General features: G+C 34.7%; 1 protein-coding gene across 2 annotated transcripts in view; it reads right to left on the bottom strand.

The window, feature by feature from the left end:
• Positions 1-19571, bottom strand: part of LOC129217051 (dual oxidase maturation factor 1-like) — a 170925-nt gene that overhangs the window by 22013 nt on the left and 129341 nt on the right. For both annotated transcript variants that reach the window (XM_054851291.1, XM_054851292.1), the window contains exons 3-4: positions 15288-15345; positions 2647-2781 (exon numbers count right to left, since the gene is read on the bottom strand). In XM_054851291.1, the coding sequence (XP_054707266.1) occupies positions 2647-2781; positions 15288-15345 (193 nt within the window). The remainder of the gene's footprint in view (positions 1-2646; positions 2782-15287; positions 15346-19571) is intronic.

The raw sequence follows: 19571 nt of genomic DNA, 5'->3' as shown, positions 1-19571 counted from the left end.
ATTATTCTTTCTGCATGATGTACCGAAGTTCGACTGATGCTCAAAAAATTGTGAATATATTTGCTAGGGAACAGCATCTCAATGTGTTATGACTGTTGGCTCTCCAGTTGTGATTCGTTTTGAAAAAAGGGCACTGCGCAAACGTGCCCCGGTCTATACCCTACATTTCTTTTTGCATGACACAGAACCAAAACCAATCTATTGATGTAAAAATTTAGCTTCAAAAGCCCGAACTAATCGAATATCATTGAACAAAAGTTACAGAAAGATTGCTAAATGACATTGTCAAATACTGACTAATAAATGATTGTTCAAATACCAGTATTAAAACCGGTATTGCGGTATCACATTTTAAAAATACTAAATACCGGTATTGAATTTTCGGTCCGTTATTGCAATTCCCAGTTCTACTGTACTTTTAAGTAATTAAAAATACATTGCTTGAAAAATATAAAAAGAAATACATCCAGAGGTGGAGTGGAACAAATATTTGTGGAAATAGAAAATGAAATGATTATTGAAAAATGTTTACTGCTACTCACTGCCTAGATGCACAAAAAATAGGAAACGATGTAGTTTTCTCGTGATTAGCCCCATGGCTTGAAAATAGATGAAGGCGTAAAAAACTGCGGAAGTAATCTTTTCAAAAGCAAGCGTAAAGACATGTCAAAACTATATTTTGAAAACCGCACTGACACGCAATGTGCACTTGCACAAATACAACACTACACTACACTTTCCCCCGTTTCTACCACTGTACGTGGTTTAATCGTTTGGATAGGGCTCCAAAGGCAGATTTTTTTTTTTTTTTTAAATCTTAATCAGGAGTCAAGTAACGCCTCATACAACATTCCCAGAGATCAGAGGCGTTGATTTGCAATGAGAACTTGGAAGACATTATGAGTACGACAGACTTAACGAGCAGAAGTCACAATTATAGAGCATGGAGGAACTTTGTCCGGCTACCATTGAACCCACGACCGTCTAGTTACGAATCTAGCGCCTTCAATTCGCGCAAATTGGACGCGTTTTTACGCCCGAAAAAGAAAATCCAAAGTCTTATGTCAAAAATTTGTACTGAAAATTGTTTTGAATTCGGATTTGCAAGCAAGACTCTTAGTGCAAGGACCAATGCAAGGTAAATTTGATATTATTTTCACATACCAATGAAACACATTAATAACGTCTACATTAATTTACTTCAATTTTAGATATTTTTCTATCAATGACGTACGCACCATCCTTCATCGAATCCAATAAAATGTTAAGAAGAAGTGAATTTAAGAGGTCTAGTACAATGAAACTTGTAAAGTTGACCACCCTTGTAAGTTGACCACCTGTCTAAGTTGACCGCTATTTTCAGGCACAGAATTAGATCTTGTCATATAATTCAACCTCTATAAGTTGACCACAAAAGTAGTGCACCGCAAGTGGTCAACTTACACAGGTTTCACTGTATTCTACAATAATAATAATAATAATAATAATAATGATAATAATAATAATAATGACAATCTTGAAGACATTGATAAAAAAATCTCCCTGTTTTTGAGGAAGAATCCGTTTTGTATTAAATATGGTCTTTGGAACAGCAACAACCAATGTCAAAAATATCAGTTTTGAGAAAATGGTTTTAAACTTTCTTCTCTTCTTCTTTTTTTTTTGGTTTATCTTACGTTCGCGCCCGAGCCCAGCGAAATGTTGCACTCCTCAAGTCTTATACCACATTAGGAATGTGCATATAACTTAGTTTTTAAAATTATACTTGAACTGCGATTGACATTGGTTGTTTTAATTCAATATAAAAATACTGATGTTGAAAAATTAAGATCGTAGAACTTAAGTAAATGATTACTAGACCGTAAAACAAGGGAACATTGCTCCTCTAGGGATACCATTGCTCCAAAAAGTGTAAAAGTTTTTATGCCGATTTTCGGTCTCTAATTGGCAACTTGCCCACCTGTTTACTGGTATCTTCGAACTAGATGAAAGAAATTCCGCATTGTCAACCACTTAGTCACTGAAGTCCTCGAAAATCAGTAAAGTCTTTTTGAAGCAGTGTTATCCCTAGAGGAGCTGTTTTACGGTATACTTGAATACTGGGGAGTTGCATCGCATTGATTGTTGTAGTAACGACGAGTTTATTATTTCGTGATCAGGTTTCTATCATAAATTTGATCAAGATGTGACACTGGCTGCTCTTGTTCCGCGGTACAGAAATAAAAGAAAAAAAGTTTTAAATAATAAAAGTGAAGCTCAGAAAATGCGCCAAAACACTAAGCGCGTCAATTGGTATGGTTTTAAACTATATAGTGCGTGTTTGGTTAGTTGAGCTATGATCCTAACAATGCTTACCTCATTTACGGGTAATAGAGAAGGGCAATTGGCATTGAGTTGAGTTGGGCTGATTTCGGACTAATTTTGCTAAAGTATTCCAACTTAAATCAGCTCCATTTCCTTTGCTTACCTAACTGCCCAAAAAGAGATAAACATTCACAAGGTCATAGCTCAACTAACGAGAGCTGCATTATAAACCATATTCAATAAACAGAATGCAATTTAGGGTAAAAATATACACTTAAAATTGATGGCAATAAAAGTTTAGCACGGCAATTGTTTTGTTATTTTTGCTTTTATTTGCCTTACCTTGTAAAGTTACGTTGACACTCGTAAGTCCAATTCTAACACTGATGTCAGCGTAGAGTTTTTCTTTTGAGAATGCTCTGTATGGCGTGCTGATTGAACCTTCTGAGACATGCCAGTCTGTCCCATTGTTGGAAACTGAAATAAATTGAATTGCGATTGATCTCGTATAGCAAACATTAAAATGAAAGGGTTGTCAAAAGTGTTCGTATACGTTACCGTTACAGTATAATTCAGTTATTTCATGAAATAACTATAGTTGGGAGAAGCCTAACTTGGCAGCATTAGGAAAGCTGCGCAGATCCTAATCACAGCATTACGATTCGCCAGGTTAGGTTTGACCCAACTACAAACAAGAAAGTTCAAATATATAACAGATGAAAAATGTCATGCTTTACCTAGTTACTCCATGAAATAGCTAACTATTCTATTCAAAAACTAATGATGGACCGCTAAAGTGAAAAAATAAACAATTTCGATGTTACTTTGTAAATTAATTGATCACAAATCGTTAAAATGTTTCGAAAAAGACATATATCCCAGGTTGGATGATTAACTGATACAGGGCCCTGCTCCGGATTTTATGAAATTAGGGCGTTTTAACTCCTCAGAACTTTTGGTACTTCAAGTTAGCAAAATGTTTTTCCGAAAAAGATTTTTCGTTTGGATCCACACTGAAAACATTTTAATAGGGGAAGGTTGCCGTCAATAGACCGGTTCCATGACTAGACCGCGAAGATATTTCCCGCACCACAGAGTTTGTGCAGACGCGTAATCAGTTTTAGTACCTTCCTTTGTCTGAAAACAGTCTAGCTAAAATTACTTCATCATATTGTTAATCGTCGGATAAGATTTCTATCACTAGTTATTGAGATTTTCATTTAAATATAACATGCTTTGAATATCACTGATCAATTAAACGTGATCATTGACTTAAAAGAGTGCTTTTTCAAGAACAACTAGTGTTCGCCCAGTGGTCGAAATTCGACCATATTCATAACTGAATATTTGAAAAAACTTGTATGAATTTAACTATTTCCGACATTTTTATTTCTACTCTTACTCATGTTTACTGCATATCTGGAAACACAATTTTTATATGTTTGCACAATACCAATGAAGTAGCGCGCCAAAGTAATCACTTGTAACGTCATAAAGACCACGTTTTATTTCCAAAATCGAACATTTAAAAAAGTTAAAAAAAATATCTGTCGGGAAAATGAAAGTTTTTTCTGGCCCCACGTTATTTCTTTTGCTTATTCTATCATTTCAATGACTAAAAGTAGTACTTTTGACTGAAGAAAACAACGCCATTGGAGAAATTGGTGTGGTAGTCGAATTCTTGGCTTGAATAATTTTATTTTGGATACTATGTTGTTTTGTGCTAACCCTATGCAAATAGATATTTCCCTACTCGTGGTTTACGTACGCAACGGAAAAACGTTTTTCGCGCAGGCATTAAAAACAAAAAATTTGACACCAATGGATAAAAATCGCCAATTATCCAATTTTCGAAATCTTCCCGTATGAAATGAAACATCAAAACTCAGTTTATACGTAAAACTTCTGTGTGAACAATATTACTTATAAAACGTCTACTATTGTTGAGTAAGTTGCTTCTTCGTCATCTCTACTAATAATAAAGTTGAAAGTCTCTCTGTCTGAATCTCTGTCCGGGCCTAAACCGTTCGGCCTATTCTCACGAAATTTGACACAAAATTAGTTTGTAGCATTGGGGTGTGCACCTCCAAGCGATTTTTAAAAAAATCCGATTTTTTCTTTTTCTATTCCAATTTAAAAAACATATTACGCTGCAAATTATCATAACGTGGAACCGCAACGTATGGCTAGCAAATGAACTTGGCCATATTGGCCATGTTCTACTCTTTGTTTACTTATGCAAAGAAAAAACATTTCTTGCGCTGCAATTGGTGCCAAAAATTTGAAACCAATAGATGAAGAGCACCAATTTCCCAATTATCAAAGTCTTCCCGAATGAAATGATGCTGCAAAACTCAGATTATGCGTAAAACTTCTGCATGAACAATATTTCCTCTAAAAGTTTAATATTATTGAGTAAATTGCCTTGATTTCTTCCATTAGAAATATAAAATTTCAAACAGCCAAATGAAAGAATTCTACTTGCTACATTAAAAATTGTTCATTCAAAAACACTAGACATCGCAATAATGGTGCAATTTTATATTAAAAAAAAATCGTCTTTGTGATTTGTTTACTGTTTAGGGAATAACTGACTAATGCACTTTTCAGAATTTTTGATCGCTTTCCTCTTTGCCACAAAGTTTCACACTTCACCATACCCCCCCCCTCCGTTCCCTTTGTCACATGTCACATTGTTTTAAATAAACGTTCTCATCAAAAAAAAAAAAAGGCTTGATGTCACATTTTCCCCAATGCATGTCCCTCTTGTCATTTATTTCCTCCCCGTTGTCACGAACGGTTAATTTAATGAATCTCACCTTAAAGAAGGACTTAATTCATGGTCAGCTCCTTGAAAATAGTCAGTTCTCTACTCTTTTTACGAATGAAATAGAAAAATATTTCTCGCTTTCGCATTGGTGCCAAAAATTTGACACCAATGGATAAAGTTAGTTAATTTCACAATTATGGAAGTCTTCTTGAATTAAATAATACCGCAAAGCTCCTTCAGCCAAATGAACGAACTCTACTCTAGGCAACATATAATTGTCCATGCGAAAGCACTGGACGTCGTAATAATGCGCCAATTTTATCAAAAGTTTACTTTGAGATTTGTTGCAGGCGATAGCAAATGCATGTATTATTGTGAGAAGAAGGTAATTTTATCGAAACTGAAAGTCCTCCCCCACTCCGTAAAATGATTTATTCAAATATTAAAATCACGAAAACATAATCAAAATGAAAATATTTTAGATGGCCGTAGTTACCTAAAAAGCCTCAATAATAAAAATAAATGGGAGAATTTTATTTCTTTACGCACAAGCGAGAAATGGAAAAACATAATATTATCCAGAAATTACTTCGCGCTAACTATGTCGCGTGAAAAAGCAAATAAAAATGAATTTTCACTAACTTTTAAATGCTTCTAGCGCTTTTTCTAGACAATATAACAGGTTTGCGTTTTCACACAGTATAACCGGGTGAAACGTGCTATTTTTCGCAAGCTTTCTAACCATACCAAGCTCGAAGCACTAAAATGACTTTTTCGTGTAGAAAAAGCGGTTTAAAATTGAATTAAAACTTAATGTTTCACCCTTCCAACAATGAATTTCAACAATGGAAAAGAGATAAAATCAAAAATTTTGATTTTCGCTAACTAAAAAACGCTTATATAACTTTTTTTTCTAGTGAATTTAGGTTATTGGACTTTGGACGCCCTGATAATTTCTTCGTTAGGAGTATTTTTTAAAGACCTTTCCAACCATATCAAATTCGAAAAAAATGGACCATCCGTTCGCGTAGAAAGAGCCATTTAGGACGAAAATACGTTTTTAACTAATGCCTCATTAATTAGCGTCTGATTTCAAAAAAAATTATGATGACACTAAAACTCGGCAATAGCTACTGAACAAAAAAAGAATGAAGGAAATCGGTTCCCAAACGGAGGAGGAATCGGTACCGAAAGAAAACGACTTGCCTATTAATATATCAAGATACCACAAATTCACGTCTCATCATGATTCGTCACAGCAGTAACACCTATAAGAATATTCAAAATGACGCAGTTGCTCTCATCGGACCGCTGTTTTCACGAATGGACCACCTGACAAAGTGGTTCATTGATGGAAAACCGCAAATATTGCTGTAACTTCAGCTCGATTACCTTTCGAATTGCTCAATTGTTTTAAAATAAATATGATGATATTGAAAGAAAAAAGTTTCTCTGTAATTCATTACGACTTTTTCACTTTATAATAATTTCAACTTAAATTTTTTTTATAAAATTGATTAAAAATTTTAGACATAATAATACAGTTTCAAATACTTTTGCTGTTCTAGATAAATGCAAAAATTAGTAAAATATGGCCAGTGGACAAGTGAGAGCATGTAACGAGCTACAGTAGCTTACAGAAATAAATCTTGGCATGGACAATAACGAAGTCTGCCGGCAATATAGAGTCTTGAAAGTTAAGATAAATAAATACCTTTGTGCTGAACATTAAAGTAAGAAAAACAACGTTAAAAAAACACAAATTTGCTAATTACAGCAGACACGTGTTTCGGCGTTACAGGGAACGCCCTTTTCAATGCAAAAAGTAATGAGCTTATGGAGGAAAAGAGATCCGACTAAAGCCAAAAGCTTGCTGTAATTGGCAAATTTGTGCTTTTTTAACGTTGTTTTTCTTACTTTCCTGAAAGTTACTCTAAACAGTCGTATAGAAAATAAAACCGGTTTGTTGTTACCTTAGTCACTTATTAAAAATTTAGGAGATAATCCCTCCGAAATAGGAATATAATTAGTGAATCATATTTTGAAACCAGAGCAGAGGTTTTTGGAAATACTTCCGAAAAATCGGGGGAATTGGCCTTTCAATAGGCTGAGAAAAATAACATGCCCGATAGATTTAATTAAGTCAAAAAGTCAGTTAGTAATATGTTCTCTGGTTGCTTGAGACTTTAACTTCTGGTTTCAGTAATAAAATGGTCAATAAGTTGTTTGACATTTTAAAGAGCAAGTACAATTTTGCGTCGAACAAAAATTTTCAAAATGGATTTCACAAAATTCCCAACAGAGGTTGAAAAAATAGTAGCTAAGAACGGTGTTGCACAGGTTGGGAAAATATCAAGTGGTGAACAAGGTGTGAAGACAACAGCTGTGTGAGTGCTAAGTTTTTTTGAGTTTTTTTTCCCTCTTAAATAAAACATTTTAGAAAATAAATCTCTTTTTCTATAACTTATTGTTATTTGTAGTGTTTATTAATGGCCTGTTTCAAATATTTGTAAGTTACGCATTGATTTTTTACTTTCTTCTATATCTAATATATAGAAAAAAGTATTGGATTCGTGCAAATTTTCGAATTTCGAATTTTGACGGATTCGAACGTTTTAAGGTGGGCTGAGTCCATTTCGACTATTTTTGGAAAATGTCTGTCTGTCTGTGTGTGTGTATGTGTGTCACGTCTGTGTGTGACCAGTTTTTTGCGGCCGCTCTACAGCAAAAACTACCGCATGAAATTGAACGAAATTTGGTACACATATGTGCCCCTATGTGAACTTGTGCCCATTAATTTTTGGCGCGAATTCCTCTAAGGGGGGTGGAGCAATGGGACGTTTTTTGAGTTACGCGCGCTTGCTATTCCTCAGGAAGTAACTGGCGGAATCAAACAAAATTTGGTCCATATGTTGCCCCTAACAGGAGCAGATGCTGATTCAATTTTGGTGTCAATAGCTCAAACGGGGGTTGAATTATAGAACGTTTTTTGTCGTCAATTGTGACTGCTGTATCTCAAGAAATAACTAACGGAATCAAACAAAATTTTTTTGACAAGTAGCCCTTAGTGGGTATAAGAGCTGATTTTATTTTGGTGTCAACAGCTAAAAAGGGGGTAGCGCAATCGCTCGTTCTTTTTTTCCATTGTGAGTGCCCTATCTCAAGAAGTAATGCTACGTTCTGGTTGAAATTTGGAATATATGTGAATCCATACGTAAACAGGCTTTGGTTCAATTTTGACTCCAATCGCTCCAAGAGGTGTTGATTTTTTTTTTTTTTTTTTTGCGAATAAAAATAGTTTTATTAATGCAACAATAAGAAAGATAAATCGTAATAGATTGTCGTCTGCGTATTTCTCGTGATTTTAATTGTATGGAAATGATCGGAAATATTATCCATAGACTAATAATAAGAGTAGACCGAGCTATGGCAACCCTTTTGCTGCTCATAAACCAAACCATGTGACTGGTGGATATCCTAGCAACAGCGGGCGTTAATCGTAGCAGACGATCAACGCCAGCGCGAAATAAAATAAATAGAATTGATGGAACACGGAAGAATGATCTTTTATGGAGTCCGATTTGTAAATTTGTTAGTCTAAGTTGTAAATATTTTGTTAATATAGTGAGTTTTTCGTTTAGATAGTATTGTGCATTTTCTTTAGTCAATTTCAATAACTCTCTAAGCAATAAAAGATGCAAGCGACCAAGAAGAATCAGCAAACGGTAAGATTTTTACCTACAGTTTCAATTTAAGATACCGATTAGTACATTTTTGCGTTAACGCAAAACGTTTACGCCATTTCGTTCACGCCAACGCTGACAGCTCCAAATGAAATAAAAGTTACCGAAAACTGATCAAAAACTATTACTAATGTCAAAATAATGCATAACTAAAAGAAAAACAGTTCAATCTCTGCACCTGGAAGTTTTTTTTAAATGAAAACACATTGTCTTAAAATACATGTCGAATGCCAAACTATAGATAATGCTGCCATCTAGCAACCATGCTGCCAAAGTCTTCGCCAAGCCCTTCCACTAGTCACATGATACATCTATGAACCAATTTTCTTCATCAGCAAGAATGAGAAAGCTCGGTCTACTGTTATTATTAGTCTATGATATTATCTCAATGATTTAAAATTTTTAACTGTTGCCATCTTATGTTTGTTAATAAATAAAATATTTGTAATTAATTCAAGTAAGGCTTTTAAAGTAACTTTCCATTTTCGCTCTTTGTTTTGTTTTTACAATAATTCAGACATGGGGATGGTCGTCAAGTTTTTGCATGTGTAATTATGTTTTTGTTAGGAATATTGCTTCCTCGTCAAGCATGGGGAGGGATCAGAAAAAGGAAAAATATAGAAGAAAGTTTCGTGATGGCCACAACATACTAGTTTTAATTTGAGAATGTGGTTCATCGGTGGAAACTCGATGGTCCATCCATAGCAACCGGTTGCTATGAATGGACCAAATGCTTAAATATTTATTTTTAATTTTCATTCTTTATTGTGTATATTTATCGTGAAAGTGAATATTATTATTAAAAGAGAAATATACTGAGAAACTGTTCCTATAATTAAAGTAAAATTTTAGTTGGATTTCCTTTCTAAAAAATTAGAAAACTCTTATGTGGTTCATTGACGGCAATCTTCCCCTATAACCTATAATCCCTATACCGTCATGATAGCACGAAAGTCGTATCTACACTTTTTATCAAAATAGAGTGACGGTCACCAATTGGTTCTTTGAAACATATTTTACCTATATGCACAGTTTTACGATCATTTGTGAATGAGAAGTATTAAAAAAAATCTTTAAAAGTATATCTGAATCAAATATATGGCGGCTTAAAACTTTAAAAGCAGTTTCTCATTTTGAGCTCAGATGTAGATACGACTTTTGCTCTTAGCACGGCAGTATAATGTCGTGCTAAGCGCAGATGTCGTATCTGAAGCCTACTTCAAAATGAGAAATTGCTGTTTAAAGATTTGCACCTCCATGTATTTGATTCAAATGCTACTTTTTCAGAATTAAAAATATATATATATTTCCCATTGACAAATGACCATAAAGCATTTCATTCAGGTAAAATATGTGACAAAAAAACCTCCTGTCAACAGTAGCTCAATTTTAATGAAAAGTGGAGACACGACTTTTGTACTTAGCACGGCAATATACAGCTATAAATATTGTAGTTTTTTAATAATTACGTCGATATATTTAAAAAACTGTTTTGCCTAATGATATAAAATATAAATATACGTATGTTACCTTGAAAGACTGAGACCTGGTAAATGTCAGTATTTACCAGTGAATGTCGACATTCCCAAGCAAAGACAACGGCAAAAGACCGAATATTTCCAGTAAATCATCAGTGTATGTTGGCAATCTCTAATTTAGGTCTTTCACAATAACATATTCATGCATAAGAAAAAAAAAATTCCCAGTCACTCCTAGTCAGAATAATTACAGAAGTGATAACAACATAATGAATATTGTTAAACTACTACGAATGACACATAACAAATTAAAATAATTTTAACAATTTAAATCAACACCCTAGTAGCCAAAACTGTTAGAAAAGTTTTGAGTTTTTATTATTTTTTATTAGCTCCCACCTGCTTACTCTCCAACAATCACACGCGGCTAATGCAAATTTTATCCGTATTTTCGTGTCAATTGCGGATGCAAAGAACTGGTAAGGTGTCAAGAAAGTACCATTTTGGATAATAATGACAATACTAATAATAACTATTCTTATTATTGCTACTATTTTAATTTTCTTTCGATATCAGCAAAATTTATTTTCCAGTTGCATAGTATGACATCTTTTATAGCACTAAGTATTTGTCTATTTTACAAACACTTTGGATTTTCTTAAGGATTAAAATCAGTAATGAAAGCATAATTGGCAAAAAATATTTTTGAATAGAGTGAAAATTTTACTTAGTACTCTGCAAACTATCAATGTTGGCTGGGGGATAGGAATCAATAATTTAACATATTTTCTGTTCGTTAAGAAATCCAACTATTCAATGGTAAGAAATGAAGAAATGCCATTGTGCAAAAGAGTAAATAAAAATACTACAACGTAAAATCGTAAAACATTGCAAAGAACTGCAAATGCATGTTTCATAAGCTTATCTTTTTTGCATTGAAAAAGGTGATCTTTGTAACCCTGAAACACGTGTCTGCAGTTCTCTGCAAATTTGTGCGATTTTACGTTTCAATGTTTTCTTTTACTATTCAACAATAACTTACTTTTTTTCTGATTGTGACTTGAATGAATTGACAACACCTAAAAATACTATTAATATTAAATGCTTGTGAGTGCGCGCGCGCACACACACATACCCTTTTTATGCACTGAAGTAACAAAAGTCATGGCATAGCAGTATGTAAATATACAGACTGCAGTAGTATTGCGTAAAAAAATTTGAAAATACAACGACAGTACTTTCATTTGTTTTTCTGTGTTCTTTGTGAAAACGTTCCTGACGTGATTAAGGCACAACGATAATTATTGGACTTAGAACGTGGAACAGTAGTTAAAACTAAACGCATAAGACGCTTCATTTCAGAAATTGTTCAGCAATTTCTCATTCTGGGATTCAGTGTCGAGAATGTGTCGAGAATACCTAATTTCAAGCATAACCTTGGCAGTGACCCACTGTCTGCACGTAACGACCGAGACCAGCGACGAGTGCGTAGAATTTTCATTGTTTATAGTCAAGCAACACTGCGTGAAATGACCCCAGGAATCACTGTGGACAGTACGACGGGTGAATACGTTGGGACAGGATGGTAAAACTTGGCTTTAATGGGCTATGGCAGCAGAAGATGGACTAGAGTGCTTTTACTAACTGTACGATATCACATGTAAACTCCTATGGACTTACGGCCATATCGTCTTGGATCGTAGACAACTGGAAAACCGTGGCTTGGTCAGATGAGTCACGATTTCAGTTGGTAAGATCTGGTGGTAGGGTTTGAGCGTGACGCAGAGTCCATGAACCCATGCACCCAAGTTGCCAACAAAGTACTGTCCTAGTTTGTAAAGGTTCCACAACGTTGGAAGATGTTTTTACATGTATTGGGACCTCTAGTCCAACTGCAAATCGTTATGTTCAGCTACTTGGAAACCCATTTGCAGCCACTCATGGAGCTCATAAATTCAATCAACAATGGATATTTTATGGAAGACAATTTACTATGTCACTGGGCCGTTACTGTTTAATATCGGGCTGAAGAATATTCTGGACATTAGCAGCAAATGATTTGGCCATCTAGATTTCTAATGATTAAATCTAATGGAACATTTATGGTATGTACTCAAAAGATCTACTCGTGTACATAATCATGCAACAGTAACGCTTCCTCAATAATGGACTTCTTCTTAGAAGCACCACGGCTCACTATTTCTGCTGGTTACTTCCGACGACTTGTTGAGTTCATTCTATACCGAGTTGCTGCATTTCGCCAGATCAAAGAAGGTATAGCATGATATTAGGACGTATCTCGTGGCTTTTCTCACCTCAGGGATGTCTATATATGCACACACACATACGCAAACACACACAGTCGATCTCGGTCGACTTGGGAGATTCACGATATTTATGACTTTAAAAACAGAGGTGAAATTATAAACGATGTTGATTTTTTAGAGACAATAAATGATAGTCCTTACTACTGTACAATAAAAATGCCTTACCCGTCTGTCGTAAAAACATCTATACTACCAAGTTTTGCTTCGTATAAACGTTATAAGACGTTTTGTGAAAGTAATAAGAAAAAGTGTGTGTTTACGTGTATTTTTTTTTTTTTAATGTTTAAGTTTAGTATGCCCGTACATTTTTTTTATAAATTATTTTTGATATCAGACCATTTTTTTACTAGTTATTAATCACTTTCTCTGGTTTTGTAAAATTGAAGTAGTCCTGAAATGCCCAAAATTTCTGTAGTAGCACCAAGATTTAATTTCTAGCAAAAGGATTCTGGGAACTCTATAGTCTTCAGAACTTATTTTACTGTGTAAATAACCTGATTTTCACCGATTGGGGGAAAATTAATTCTAAATTGAAAAAAAAAAAAAAAAAAAAAAAAATGCTGAAGCTTTGCTTCTCCGCGAGCTCCTATCCAAATTAAACCCTGAGTAGAAGAAAAGTAAGAAGGGATACACATAAGTTAGGGTCTTCATTAGCACTGCTGATTTTGTGGCAATCTTTTATTTCGTGATTGGTTTAAAACTGCTTTGTTTTTTCGCTAGTTTGCCAAATATCGACCACAATCTTCGACGCACCCACGTATTTATAAACGATAAAATTACTAGACTTAAAATTGTTGAGAGCTAAGAAACGAACAATGGAAATTAAAGATTAAAGACTCATTCCAATCGCTATAGCGACAACTGTTATTATTTATGGAACGATACTAGAGCACTTATTCCTCCTAAATAAGAGCACAAAAATCATTATCAATTCTCTTTTCTTCAGCCATCTGACAGCGGTAAAGAGACACGTAAAGGAATGTAAATTCGTTTAAATACACTTTACGTTGAGGTCGATAGGAATGTCTTTGCATTTTGACACAGCCTGTACTATTACTATAATTACCTGGTATGTGTGCTATAACATGTGGGCTGTTTCAAAAGTTTCTTCATAAACGTTCAGAGAAAGTAGACGACACAAAACTAAATCAGAATAACACTGGCATGTCTGACCAAAAACCGAAAACCCCTGCCTAATCAGCAGACTAATCCCTTGGCTTCCTACGATTGCCCGGCTTAAACTCTCAGGATCTTTTGCCTGGTTCTCCAACCAGTTCATCAGTACTGCTAAGCCTGCGGAACTGTGAATTGTGAGAGATTGAGACACTAGTTGCGTACACGCATTATCCAAATGTCAATTATCACTAGGGCCATTTCCATGGACATTTTCGACCCCGGAAAAACCTACTTTTCACCGCATTCCGGTTATTTGCGGGGTATATGTGAAGTTTTCTCCTCCTGCTTGCTTCTGGAGTGAAACCAGAGTTTTGACCCAGAATGCATTACGCGAAACAAGTTCGTCTACTTGCTGGATATAGCCGCTAAGGACGCTGGGTAAAAAACCGCTTTCTTTGGTATAATGGGAAACCTCTTTTTACACGGAGACGGGGAATTTTTCAATCGGTTTTTTGCGGAGCAGGATAAGGCATTTATGGGGTCGAAAAGTGTGTTGTGAACGCGGCTACTGGGTACAGATTTCTTCCATACGTTCTTGACTTTTCTTTTCTGCATCTCGCTTTCCTTATAACATTTTAGGTTGTGGCCTTAGACCAAACAATCCTTTGATATAGTGATTGGTTTTTGAAGTTTTTTACATTCCCTTTGGGTTTATAAACACCTTTTTAAAACTCCCCTCGTAACAGAATGTATAAAAATTACTGCTGTACGTTGAATAGATTGTCGATAAAAAAAGAAAGTCTCTTGGAATTATGCACTGTTCTACGCAAAGAATATTATACAATCTTGCAAAGACAGAGGTTTCGTATTGCGGAAATAGGTCATGGATAAGAGCTACAAAGGTTGGGGGTTGTTCAGCTTATTAATCAGGCTTCGCATGCAGATAAAAGGAGCAACATTAATATTTGGATAACGTCGAATGGGGTGACTTTATGCCAACATAGGGTGAGATTGTACCATATGAGCAATAGATTGTGTAGAATGTACCAATACCCAGGGTCCGATCAAGCCAAAGTGATGCTCAGGTCCTGGTAAAACTTGGTGGCCCACTTATAAGAAATTTCGTATATTTTCGTAGTTTCAAAAAGGATGTAGAAAAACGAAATTCTCCCCATTTTGGTGCCCCAAAAAATTGTGGTGCCCAGGTCCACGTACCCGCCGGACCGTGCGTTGAGCAGGCCCTGCCAATATCAATACATAAGTTATATGAAAGAAAAAGTAGAGTGCAGCACATTCAAACCTTCAATCCGTCATTCAAAAAAAAAACATCCTACCTCTTACAGTTACGCCACAATTTATGTGGCACAATGAAGCCCTTGCTGTTACAAAGTCGCCCCATTTGACGGTAATTTTGTAACAAGAAAACTTTATCACTTACTTATCACTTTTATTGACTGCTAAATGACTTTCCAAAGACAATGAACAAAATTTTATATGCACATGACTTAATATAATAATACTGTAACAATTGTCGTGAAAAACAACTTACGTAAAATTACAGCACCAACAAATAGGCTCGTAGTGACTGTTATCAAAGTTGAGACTCTCTAGGATGAAATATAAAGAAAATGAATCAGATAAAATATTTTTACTAATCCTGCGTATAGTTATTTTAGTCTTAAAACTTCCATGAATTTTTCAAAGCAAAATGTTGAAATAGAATATTTCTCTCTCTCATTTTAGTTTGTGAAAAATGCAGAACACGATAATTGATAAGATTGCTGTGGTCTCTTTTTAAAAACATTTAAAAACATACACACACACACACACACACACACACAAAAAAAGATTTTGTAAGAACTGGTACTGTTCTTCAACCAATGAGATGAAAAGAAAACCTCCGATTTACAGGTGGGAAAAGTGCTTATCTATTTATTTTCAGGGGTGCTAGTTTTCCAAATTCGAAGCAGAGAAACTTTGAAATGAAAGAATCATTCAAATAATATTTTTCCTTTACCCCATTTACACTCATTCATTTTCCACGGCAACGGGTTTGAACTGTAATTTTTCAGGCTTGTAGACCTTCCTCCATCCAAGTTGCTTTTGAATTATATTTTGCCTTCGCGTAGAACATTAATGAATATATGAGGGCAAATCAAAAAGTCTTTGCGCCTATTTTCTTAAGCCAAAATACGGCTGTAAATACAAAGCAAACATATACATTCCAGCAGTGGCAGTTCCTTGAACCGTATCAACCGTATCTGTTTTTTGCGATGCAGAGTGGAGCTGCTATCAGTCATTTGAGATGACTCTTGTTCTTCGGACGTCCGCAGCTTATGAGCAGCGAAGTGTTATTCATTTTCTGTGGAGCAAGGGAGCCCATAGCAATTCACAGAGAAATGCACCTGCAATCCAGACCTTGCCCTAGTGTTTTTCACGTTTTTGTTCCTCTGAAGAAGTTTCTGGCAGGACAGAGATTCCCATGGGACGAAGAAGCCAAGAACGTGGTCCGACGGTGGTTCCACAGGCAGCCGGAAGAATTATACCACAGGGGGATCTCTAATTTAGTGCTGCGATGGGACAAATGTCTGAAATGGTGTGGTAACTATGTGGAGAAATAATGAAAGGTACGTAGTACACTGCGTATAGTTGTAAATACCAGCATGTACCTGTTTTTGGTGAATAAAAAAGGAGACTTTTTGATTTTCCCTATTATTAAAAAAAGCATGAAAAAAATATTCCTTTAAAAGTAAATTTAAAGAACTGAGTTCTGAAATCTAACAGATTTTCCCTAAAAATCAGATAGAATAAGAGAGCTGTAAAAAGAGTCAATCAGAAGCAACAGGATCAATCGACACCATAGCCCATTGAGTTTAAAACTTGATCCACAAAATTCTCCTTTTCATTCGTGCTCTGAAGAAACCTGGATCATCTCAGGCGATACGTCAGCCAGCGAGACAACCTGGATGGACCATGGCCTACAAACCCGTAAAGAAGTTAGCATTATTGACGTCGGCCATGAAAGTCTCAGCTCTATCTTTGATTCGGCGGTGCGGTGTTCCCAAATTAAAACATAATGATGATTCATAACTGTATGAAAGTGGTAAATCTGACACGAGATAAATCGCAAACGGCTTTTCTCGCCAGTTAATTTTTTTTGGTCACTACAAATTATCTTCTCAGGTGGACCTTTCAGTCAACGTATTTAGTTATGATTTTTATTTCACCGAACTAGGTCTTTTCCATGAATGTTTTTTTCGTAAAGAAATGTTTTTTCTTCTTTCATTCCCAAAGTTTCTAAAATCGTGACAGGACATTTATTAACACTATCCAAATTTAAAGGAAAAAGAAATTTGATTATTGTAATTTAAAAAAAAAGAAGGTAGTTTAAAATTTAACATTATATATATATATATATATATATATATATATATATATATATATATATATATATATATATATATATATATATATATATATATATATATATATATATATATATATATATATATATATATATATATATATATATATATATATATATATATATATATATATATATAGTTTGAACTCCTAAAAATATCTCGTTGGGTGCAGTCTTGCACTGAACGGTTAATTTGATAGAACTGGAATCGTACGTTGTTGGCTGATGGCATTATGGCCAGTTTACGAGCAGAAGCATTCATTTAAATTCTTAATGATGTTTTCAATAATCCTGCACCGTAGAAAGCTGTAAAAAAAATAAAGATTTAAATTTCATAAGACAATTCACTTGCTATTATATACACTTATTTTATACATTTTCGTGATAATATCATTTACATTTACGAAGATATACACTCATTTCTATTCAAAAAGGGAAATTTAATTCGGAAGTGTTGAACTTACAGCAGGCAGTGTTGCCGGTTGCCCGTTAAACTTTGTCAATATTCCAGAAAGGTCGAGAGCATATACAAGATAAACACAATTATACTCGTATACTGAAATGTGAAACAAAAGCATAGAAAATTTGATAAAATAAAAGCATTTAAAAAATTATTTTACCCTTGCGCTGGATTATTATATTCATTGTACGCACTCGCATTGCTTTTTACATACAGAGGGTGGCCAAATTATTATACTCAAGTAAACTTTTCTGTATTTTTATTGTTTTTTATTGTTGTTACATAGTTTTATTATTTGAACACATTTTACAGTTTATTTAAAAATTTAAAGTTTATTCTGGCAACACTTTACTTTAAAAAAAAAAAAAATTAAATGTATAGACGTCAGTCTCAGTGTCCGTTAAAATTTCAAGTTACAATTTACTTCTTGTGAGTGATTTTTGGAAAAAAAAAATATTTTATAAATAATACTAGTTAACTCAAGTAGCCCATCACGCACTGAAAGAATGCCATGCCTCATCCAAGCCATGATAGTAGCAAAAGGTATAGTTTAACCATAAGTAGTAAATAATTATTTTTTTACATGTTTACAGTATCGATCAGAAACTACTTTACGTTTAAGATGTTTATTCATATAGTTTAAATGAACTTTAAAATGTGTTCAAATAATAAAACCAGTTGCGGATCTAGCCGATCATTTTGGGAGGGGCCAGTCGAAACGTTTTTAAAAATTTGTTTGGGCTGTTTGTCCTGATGGTCACCTCTCAAACAGTGCAGAATCAGTGATTTTTTTGAAAAGCCACCGCCTCTACCTATCTTAATACCAAGTTTGAATTTAAAAATAACAACAGAAATATGGGGGGGGGGGGGGATTATAAAACTTCGGACACTACCTTAGGCTAAGTTTATTAACGACGGAGGGGAGGAAAGGGAATTGTGAGTTACTTCTCCCTCTCTCATTTTTTTCCTCCCCCCCCCCCCAATTCGAAACTGGACTTAATTTTAGGCTATCTTTGGGAAGGAAAGGTTTGGTGGCTCTCCCACGAAAATTTCGAAAATCAAAAGTTTAAGCTGTCTTAAAGAAGTTGGGGAAGTTCAGAGACTCTCTCCAGAGATTTTTCGACATTCAAGTCTGAAAAACAAGATTTTTGGCTATCTATAATGTCATTATGATATGTCCTTATTTAACTAAAAGTGAAGTTAGACAGCTCTAAATGGGAAATATTTTGAAATGACGTCCTGAAAACAGGCTACCTTAGGAAGGAAAGGTTCAGGAACACCTTTCCCAGTAATTGTTTGAAGGTGGAGTTTTAAAAACTCAATTTGAGCAATGTTTCCAAATTGAAATGCTAAAAACATATTTTAGATTATATTTGATGACGTTAAAAAATTATCAGGACCAGGTCAAAGATCAAGTTTTGGGAGCTCACTATGTGCTACTCTTTCAACATTTATCCATAGTTATATGTTGAAAGAGTGAGGGGGGGGGGGATCTTCTCTTTTGGAAATGTTTTGCCATTGAGACTCTAATAACACAATTTTAAGCTAGTTTTGGGCGTGCTAGAGAAGGGGATGGAAGATTCGTGAGATCGTCGTCTATTGAGATGAATGGAACTCTCCCTGCAAAAATCTCATTTTCAAGCTGTCATCACGATAATAGTCGGGGAGGAGGAGGGGGGGGGGGAGTTTTTTACCGGAATTATTTGTAATTGAAGGCTAAAAAAGGATATTTTAAGCCTTTTTTTTAAAGGGATAAAGGCTGTGAGTAAACTCTCTCAGAATGATTTTTTTTTAAATTGAAATCTAAAATGCAATTTTTAGTTATTTTTCTTGGCCGTTGTAGGGGAGCATGGGAATAAGGGGCTCTCCTCCAAAAAAGTTTCAAAATCTATAAAAACTGGTTTAGGCTCTTTTTGATCTCCTGAGCAATAGGTATGCTCGGAGGACAG

This window comes from Uloborus diversus, chromosome 2 (genome assembly GCF_026930045.1).
Source record: "Uloborus diversus isolate 005 chromosome 2, Udiv.v.3.1, whole genome shotgun sequence".
NCBI lineage: Eukaryota > Metazoa > Arthropoda > Arachnida > Araneae > Uloboridae > Uloborus > Uloborus diversus.
The sequence above is the reverse complement of the archived record's forward strand: the minus strand, read 5'-3'. Positions and strand labels throughout refer to the sequence as shown.